The 9,640-nt window shown below is 41.7% G+C and overlaps 1 protein-coding gene across 1 annotated transcript; it reads right to left on the reverse strand.

Moving 5' to 3' along the window:
• Positions 1–330: 330 nt before the first annotated feature.
• Positions 331–4,373, reverse strand: LOC113303805 (nitronate monooxygenase-like). Its single transcript, XM_026552882.1, has 12 exons — positions 3,966–4,373; positions 3,572–3,881; positions 3,313–3,460; positions 2,976–3,201; positions 2,706–2,887; positions 2,152–2,240; positions 1,641–1,742; positions 1,418–1,513; positions 1,241–1,272; positions 1,056–1,131; positions 760–813; positions 331–630 (listed from the first exon to the last, which is right to left on the reverse strand). The coding sequence occupies exons 1-12, from the start codon at positions 4,101–4,103 to the stop codon at positions 605–607; spliced, it is 1,479 nt and encodes a 492-aa protein (XP_026408667.1). The 5' UTR covers positions 4,104–4,373; the 3' UTR covers positions 331–604.
• Between the last annotated feature and the right edge of the window lie 5,267 nt (positions 4,374–9,640).

The following is a 9,640-nucleotide window of genomic DNA, read 5'->3' on the forward strand; positions in this document are numbered from 1 at the left end:
TTCATACTTTACCATCAGCTTGCAGTGCTGATAATGTTTTCGGTTGCCAACACAAATGGACATGTGAAACTTTTGATAAGGCCAATTAAAGTTTTCATCCACGTGCTGCACCTAAAAATTTAGGGCACATGACTCTGGCTTTGCCTTTGATTTGGTGATCAACAGGATAGTGATTTTGCTCACGAATGTTGGCAGAGAGAAAACAATTTAACATGCCACTAAACGTACAACACTATGATTTGGCTATACAATGTGATGAATGTTCCGGAAGGTGAGCCAATGTTAGCCTATACGGTGGTCATATTTAAACACGGAAAATAAACCTACATGTGGACGAATTAGAAAGCATATTATTACGTTGTCAATCAACTATACTGCAATAGCAGCAATACAACAGAAATTCGGTGACAAAAACAAACAACACACAAGTTCACAGTCTCAACTTTATTTCAACATAAAAAAAAAAACAATTTGAGATCTTTTCATGTTTCTCATTTATTCCCTCTCACGAAAAAGTTCAAACGGCATCTCATATTTCTGTGGTGCAATGTGATAAAATCATGTTCAAGTACTAGCTTGTAGTAAGAGATCTGACGATAAGAGATCAATTAGCCTGAAGACCGATAATACCTACAAAAAGTTGAAATATGTTAGTCTTAAAAAATAAAAATTAGTATAGTGACCAAAAAATGGTCAACAAAATTTTGTAGTTGATTCGAGAAATTAAATAGAAAGTAACAAATTAGGTATGAGGCTTACCACAAGCGATTCTTGCACCAGCATTACCAGTGGTCTTGCTCAGTTCATGCCCACCTGAAAGAGAAAAATGGTAGAATTATATTTATTTTCGTTTGGTAAGAAGGTAGAATTATATTGTATAGTTGAAATAATGCCTAGGAAAAGACACAAGTGAAAAATAATATGCTGAATTCTGATTTTGCATCAGACTTGCATTTTTTATTTATTATTATTATTATTTTTTATTTTATTTTATTTTTGCTTGTATATGAAAAAACCGTACTTGAACAAGAGAAAGATAAAGATTAGTAGATTACCCTTTCCAAGATCATCAGGGTCAGCATGTACAACAACAGCCCTTCCGATAATGGAATTTGGTCCAGTAAGTGGAATCTGCATAGATTAAGAGCAGTTGAGCTTACAGACTTAGAATAAACCAGGAGCCTGATGTGTGTTTGTACCAAAGAGAAAGGAAAATAAAACAGATCGAGATAGTGTTCACCTGCTTGTCGACAATCTTCACCTCAACTTTCCCTGAAACACAAATTTTAACCACCGCCAACAGAATATTAGAGACTAGAGCCAGGAGAGACCGAAATAGTAAAAACCAAACAATCAAATCCAGCCATGATTCAAGATCAAAAGATTACAGAAAAATTAAGATGAAGCTGTTGCATACCATCTTTCCCAACGATGAGATTTCCAAGATCACCAGCATGACGGGTTTCATCTTCAGGAGCACCATGGTCTTTGCCAGCAGGATTAAAATGAGGTCCTTCATTTCAAAGATCAGGAACAACCAGTGTGAATGAATTAAGTATATAGCCTTTCATTACCTCTCTATTATTGCTGTTGCTTAACAAAACAAGGAAAGCAAAATTTATCAGCAGCAGCATAATTACCAGTTGACATACAACCATTTGTTGTGTCGCCAAGGGCATGTATATGGAAACCGTGAAGTCCAGGTTTAAGACCAGAGATACTTCCAGTTACATTGGTTGGCCCTACAAAAAAAAAATACTTCCAGTTACATTGGTTGGCCCTACAAAAAAAAAAAAAAATAACCGAAAATGGATGAAATAGACACAAAAAAAATAGCAAGGATGAAACTGGATTCATCTTGACTTAAACTTAAAAATGGCAAGTATGAAACTGGATGCATCCTGATGTAAATTAAAAATAAAAAAAAAGTATTTAAAAATGGGTATGATGAAATTGTTTACATCCTGACTATTTTTACATTTTTATCCATATAAACAGTATCAAAATCTAAATGTCCTATTCACCCAAAAATTATTGATTTTGATCTTTTTAACCAATTTTGTGAAAAAAGAACAAGAATTGAATTAAGTGTAACTCAATCATCAATTCATTGTTTCATATTCTCAAATCTGGGTACATATATATAATTACCATCCCCTTCTTGAGTAAAGTAGATGGTGCCGGTGACACCTTCAGTGCTTTTAAGAAGGACGACGGCTTTAATCGGTTTTACCTGTGATCTGTCCGAAAAGCACAATTAGTCACATAAAAAAAAATGACGCAAAAATATAATGAAAATGGAAGAGCAAATAAAAATGAAGTCGAAAATTCATTTCGTTTCACCCCTTGTAGGGTTTATTTAAATTGCAGGGTCAACATGATTGTAAGTTCCACAGTCACTTAATTACTTTGCAGATCTAATTCAAAGTTCAAACCCAATCTAAACTTATTCCATTAAGCAAAAGTTGAAATACACAATATATATAATAAAGACACTGATTCATAACTCAGTTTAACATCTTGTGCTTTACTTTTAAGTAACTCGAAAGAGACTAAAAAGTTAAGCTTATTTTTAAATCCAAATTAAACATATAATTAAATAGAAACTAAAATTTGCAGTTGCACGGGGGAAATGCATCGGAAACGAATTAATAACAGTCTAGGCAATTGAAATAGCAGCTACTCCAGCTGCTGGTGGTTCAAACCTGCCACCAAGCTCCTTAATGATCTTTTGAGCACCCTCAATGAAACTCTTAATGATGTCACCAGCAGGAAGGATTTGAGTCACAAGTCCGACACCCTGTCCTCCATACATGACCATGTTTTCAAGTTCCCCGGCGGTGGTCTGGTTTGCTACTTGTCCGGCAAACCGACGTAGAATCGTTTCCTATATATATATATATACACATATCATTACTAATAAGTAATTAACAAATCGATTAAATTACGCAACAAAATTTAAATATGATAAGTACCCCTCCATGAATTATAGAGTAACCAACGATTGGTTGTTCTTCATTGTTCGAGACGTCTTGCGGTACTGGTTTCCATTTTTGATGGAAAGGTGTATTAAGAACACGAGTCGGTGCGGTCCAAGTGGCACGGCTATATAGATCAGTGTAGTCCGTATCGGCTTCGGTGTAATGAAGCAATTGTTGCTTGTAGTAGTCATTTGCATACGATTCCTTTGTAGCTATGAACCTAAAGATAACATTAACATCACAAATCAACTGGTCAGTGATGGTTGATACTTGATCGGCATTTGATTACATATGATCATCAAACTATTCACATTTATACTTGATCACTTACCTTGTTCCCATACAAACACCTTTAGCTCCAAGCGCTAGGGCAGCGACAAATCCACGAGGGTCAGCGATGGATCCAGCAGCAACAACTGAAATATTCCTGTCGCCGACTAAATCCACAATTCTAGGAACCAAGGCAATTACACTAACATGTACCACACACGAATGATAAAAAGTATGAGATCAAATTAAAAATATTCCTGTCGTCATATAAATGTTTGCTTTTATACACATGTGTCTTTGTGGAAGAGTTATACATACATTCCCAATAACATGTCCTCCAGCTTCCACACCTTGTGCAATGATACAATCAACACCTGCAGCAATTGCTTTTTCTGCGTCAGCAACTGAACCTAACTGGTGCAAGACCTTGACTCCATTTTTATGTGCTTCATCCACCATTTCTTTGGTATAGTCTCCCCAATAAACTTGCATGCATGCAAGCTTTTCCTCAAAAATGGCCTTGACGGTGGTATTGGTTTGCTCGAATCCCAACAGAATGCCAGCTCCAAAAGGCTTAGTTGTGAGCTTCTTAGTATCCTTGATCAATTTCAGAGTCATTTCATACATATTCTGCAATATAGCCAATCAAGTTATTGATTATGGGAAACCAAAAAGAATCAATACAGTATATACAAGGAAATTTTATGAGCATACAACTGGGCTAGCTAATAAACCAATGCCTCCGGCATTGGCCACAGCTGCAACAAGTTTTGATCCAGATATGTCGGCTCCCATTGGTGCCAATACGATGCCATTGTCCCATCCTAGAGCGCTAGCGCCAGTGAAACCCATCCTGAATATGAATCTGTATGAATGGTATTTTCTATACTCGGTAGCTAGTATCAAAAAGTGCAGCAAAAACAAATAATTACTAGCTAGCTAGGTTTGAGAAACAAGGTGGAAAGGATCTTCTATTTATAATGAGTAGAATATTATCATCATCATATCAACTGCCATCGCCATGCCAGCAAATTTCTAAAGTGATTTTCTTATCACATTCATGTGGTATGGTCCCGTTTCCCCGTATGATCGATGGACCCTATCTATTGATCTAATCTTTGTTCTTCCTATGATTTTTGTAAACAAGTTTTACTGTGACTGTCAGTTTTTTTTTTGTTGAAGCTCTTGGTATATTTATATGTGTAGAGAATATCAAAGGTGATACAGTTAAATATAGGTAGGTGGATGAAAATAGAATGGATTATCCGTCTCTTAGATCCTATGGGAAAACATGTGCATTTATTTTCTCATTAAATGAACTTTATGGATGGATGTTGGGAAAAGCTTCACAATCAAAATGGATAACTGGAGAAGTTTTTTCTTTGAACCATCTGATCGGAGAAGTTGAGAGCATGATGCTCGTGGGATTCAAGTCAAATCGAAGGAATGCGGCGTTTTTCTTCTCTCTTTTAATAGAAATAACTATAATCACCAACTCATTAATGCTTCAAAAACACAATGCTAAAAGGTGGATGTGAGATGTTTGGTGTTTGTTTGTTTCTTCTTAATCTCACTTGGCTCTTTGATCTTTTCTTTGGATGATCGATTCCAAATTCGATCTCTTTTTATTTATGTTTTGTCGGTTGTATTTATTGGGTTGAGGTAACCCTTTAAGTATCTCTTTTTCAGTGAATCTTTTCTTTTTGACCAATCAAAAGAAAGAAAAAAACATAATGCTAAAAGGAATTACCAACTAATTATTATTTCACAAAATTGGTCTAAAACAAATTTGAAATCTTATTTCTGGGTATAATAACAAATTGGGTTTTGGAGTTCATCATTTTAGTACTGCAAAACGAACCAATGAAGCTGATTACTTGGACGTATCAAGTCCGTTAAAAAGCCTATTTAACAAATTTGACTTTATAATTGAAAAGTTCGTTTGATAGTCATGGTGAAAACGCGGGGATATAACAACCACATCCAATATTTCGTTCGGCAATCTGTATAGACTAAAGTCCAATATAATTCCGAGAGCACTAACTTAAAAGTGAGACTCAATCAAGAAAGATATCAAAAAGCTTTATCTCTTTCTCAATACAATCAGTAAATCAACTAGATAGAAATCAGTGAAAGTTAAGGCTGCACATGAGCCGGTACGGTCCGGTTTTCTGTTGGAACCGGTACATGTACCTAGAGTTTACTGGTGTTGGTGGTAGTTTTTAGCTTAGGGTCAAAATCGTAACTGTACATCTGACATGACGTCACTATGACCATTAGCACATTTATTGAATCAATCAGCATGCCTACGTAAGAATTACCGGGGTACCCTTTTTTTTACATGGGTCATGTTCCACGGCAGAAGTCTTAACACTGACTGACATCATCTACGCCAAACCATAATTCTCATGCTACCGCGCCAAGGCATGCCAACCATGCCAGCCGCACCATTGTGTCAATGGCAGACCATGCCAGCCACAGCTCCGCGCCAAGGCATGCCAACCATGTCAGCCGCACCACTGCGCCAATGGCATGCCATGCCAGCCGCACCACTGCGCCAATGGAATGCCATGCTAGCCGCACCTCCGCCCCGAGGCATGCCAACCATGCCATCTACACCACTGCGCCAATGGCATGCCATGCCAGCCGCACCTCCGCCCCAAGGCATGTCAACCATGCCAGCCGCACCACATGTGCCAATGGCATGCCAACCACCTTGTTGCGCCATACCATGCCGGCCTTCCCTATGCGGCTACCAAAATGAAGGCGTGCGATGATCAACGGCCACCTTTCCATCTTAGATGCAAATCTTATCCGTCCAAGGTCGCCAAACAACGCATGGTAAACTTTGGCCAAAACCTTAGTTTTGGCCATGCCAAACCGCGCCAAGGCATGCCATGCCACATGTGCCAATGGCATGCCAACCACCTTGCCGCGCCATACCATGTTGGCCTTCCCTATGCGTCTACCAAATCAAAGGCGTGCGATGATCAATGGCCACCCTTCCATCTTAGATGCAAATCTTAGTCGTCCAAGGTCGTCAAACAATGCATGGTAACCTTTGGCCCAACGCCTAAACCCTAGTTTGGTCGCGCCTAAACCACGCCAAGGCATGTCGACCATGCCACATGTGCCAATGGCATACCGCGCCTAAGCCATGCCATGTCGGCCTTCCCTTCACGGCTGCCAAAACGAAGGCGTGCGACAATCAACGGTCACCCTTCCATCTTAGATGCAAATCTCAGCCGTCCAAGGTCACCAACCAACGTATGGTAACCTTTGGCCCAATGCCAAAACCCTAGTTTGGCCGCGCCTAAACCACGCAAAGGCATGCCGACCATGCCACATGTGCCAATGGCATGCCGCGCCATCCACCTTGCCGCGCCTAAGCCATGCCATGCCGGCATTCCTTCGCGGCTACCAAAACGAAGGCGTGCGATGATCAACGGCCACCCTTCCATCTTAGATGTAAATCTTAGCCGTCCAAGGTCGCCAAACAACGCATGGTAACCTTTGGCCCAACGCCAAAACCCTAGTACGGTCGCGCCTAAACAACGCCAAGGAATGCCGACTATGCCACATGTGCCAATGGCATGCCGCACCATCCACCTTGCCGCGTCTAAGCCATGCCATGCCGGCCTTCCCTTCACGGCTGCCAAAACGAAGGCGTGCGACAATCAACAGCCACCCTTCCATCTTAGATAATCTCAGCCATCCAAGGTCACCAACCAACGCATGGTAACCTTTGGCCCAACGCCAAAACCCTAGTTTGGCCGCGCCTAAACCACGCCAAGGAATGCCGACCATGCAACATGTGCCAATGGCATGCCACGCCATCCACCTTGCCGCGCCTAAGCCATGCCATGTCGGCCTTCCCTTCACGGCTGCCAAAACGAAGGCGTGCGACAATCAACGACCACCCTTCCATCTTAGATGCAAATCTCAGCCGTCCAAGCTCACCAACCAACACATGGTAACCTTTGTCCCAACGCCACAACCCTAGTTTTGGTCACGCCCAAACCGCGCCAAGGCATGCCGGCCATGCCACATGTGCTAATGGCATGCCAGCCACCTTGCCGCGCCATACCATACCGGCCTTCCCTATGCGGTTACCAAAACAAAGGCTTGCGACGATCAATGGCTATCCTTCCATCTAAGATGCAAATCTTAGCCACCCAAGGTCGCCAACCAACGCATGGTAACCTTTGGCCCAAAACCCTAGTTTTGGTCACGCCCAAACCGCGCCAAGGCATACCGGCCATGCCACATGTGCCAATGGCATGCCAGCCACCTTGTCGCGCCATACCATGTCCGCCTTCCCTCAACGGTTACCAAAACAAAGCTTGGCGACGATCAACGACCATCCTTCCATCTAAGATGCAAATATTAGCCGTCCAAGGTCGCCAACCAACGCATGGTAACCTTTAGCCCAACGCCAAAACCTTTGTTTTGGCCATGCCCAAACCGCGCTAAGGCATGCCAGCCATGCCACATGTGCCAATGGCATGCCAACCACCTTGTTGCGCCATACCATGTCGGCCTTCCTTATGCGGATATCAAAACAAAGGCTTGCGAAGATCGACGGCCACTTTTCCATCTAAGATGCAGATCCTAGCCGTCCAAGGTTACCAGCTAACGCATGGAAACCTTTGTCCCGACGCCAAGCCCTAGTTTGGTCGCTCCCAAACAAAGCCAAAACATAACTTTTGGCAGCGCCTAAACTAGGCCATATTAAAGCCATATCGGCCATGCTTTCATGCCACTGGCTACCAAACGAAGGGTTGCAATAATCAACGGCTACCCTTCCTCTCAAGATGCAAAATATTGACCGTCGAAGGTCACCACCGAGCCGGCAAGTCTCCCAATCTCAAATTGCAGAACAGCAACATGCTACATGTTTTCCACGAAAACACTCGAGACATCAACACATATCACAAATTGGGGGTTGCTCATTGGGTATTGGTTTGGCGGTTTACAGCGTGCGGCGTACACTACGCCCGTTATAAGACAGTGTCATAAGGATGAGGCGGTTAGTAAATACAGGGAATAACGGTGAAACGTTTTCTTTTATAGAACATCAATTCCAGGCGTTACCGGTTAACACCTCCTCCTATTTACTCATCCGTTTTCCATTTCTTACGAGACCAGAGTACGTTTCACTTCGACTTGTATAAATAGGTCTTACCTATTTCCACCGAACAACCAGTTCAGGTCAGGAGGATACAACACTCAGAAAATATTTGCTAGCTTTCCATCTATTAGCTTCCCACTTTCTGATACAAGTCGTGAAACAACTACTCTTCCAGAATCAACTATTCTGGTCTCAACACTCTCTTCGCTTCCCTCCCCAAAACCAAACCTTCTCCTTCACTTTGTGACCGAAGAAAGTCTGGAATGGTCATTTCTTGGTTTAGGCCGGATTTGTACAGTTTGATCTCTCTAATATAAAGTACTCCCTTGCAGTACATTGTTTAGGGTTTAAACTCGTTTCTCATCCACACACCCGAAATTACCAATATCAGTAGAAATCGTTTTCACCCTCAAACAATTGGCGACCACAGTGGTAGGTTGATCTTTCGGTCACGATGTAAATTTTTAATCCTCAATATCATACCTCGACCCAAACGTCTAGACAGTAAAATCAAACGATCCGTTCAGGATTCGACGACTCAACTACTAGGCGGCTCGATTACCAGTCGTGACACGGCAAGGGACGACTGGGGACTTTCGAGGGGTTAGAAGAAAACGATCCGCCCAGGGATCGGCAACACGACAAGGAATGATTGGGAACTTTCCATAGTCACGACGATGTTTCCCACAAAACTCGGTCTTATATCCGGGAGATTCCTTTTTCACCAGAAGATCCAAAAACCGAGTAAGTCTTGCCTAGAAAACATGCGTGGTTTACTACTTCAGGTTTTCACGGGAATGATGAAACCAATATCCATGTTATGTTTCATCTCATGCTCTTTGTCAACAAGCAATGCTCACGATTCAGTGGCTTTCTTGGGATGTTTGCACCATTCACAATCGTAACCAAAAAGCATCGTTATTCTAAAAACAGTTTGTTCCAAATAATAATCCAAAACCCTCAAGGTAACATTTGTCTGTCAAACCAAAAATCCAGGAAATCAAAACCGTAAACTAGGAGTTTCATTTGCCTTTCAAAAAAAAAAACTAAAATAAGAAGTTCAGAAGACAGAAATGCGTTCAAGAAAAGTTTTTCAACAATGGCTTGCTCTTCTTGGCAAAAGCCTCTTTTGTGCTTTGGAGAGCCGCCCTCTTCAACTTCAGCTTCCTGGACAACTTTTCGACTTCCGCTTCCTGCTTCTTCACCATATCCGCAGAAGGACCTTCGACTGTTTCGGACAGAAACTTTTCAACCTCAG

This window comes from Papaver somniferum, chromosome 8, assembly GCF_003573695.1.
Source record: "Papaver somniferum cultivar HN1 chromosome 8, ASM357369v1, whole genome shotgun sequence".
Lineage (NCBI taxonomy): Eukaryota > Viridiplantae > Streptophyta > Magnoliopsida > Ranunculales > Papaveraceae > Papaver > Papaver somniferum.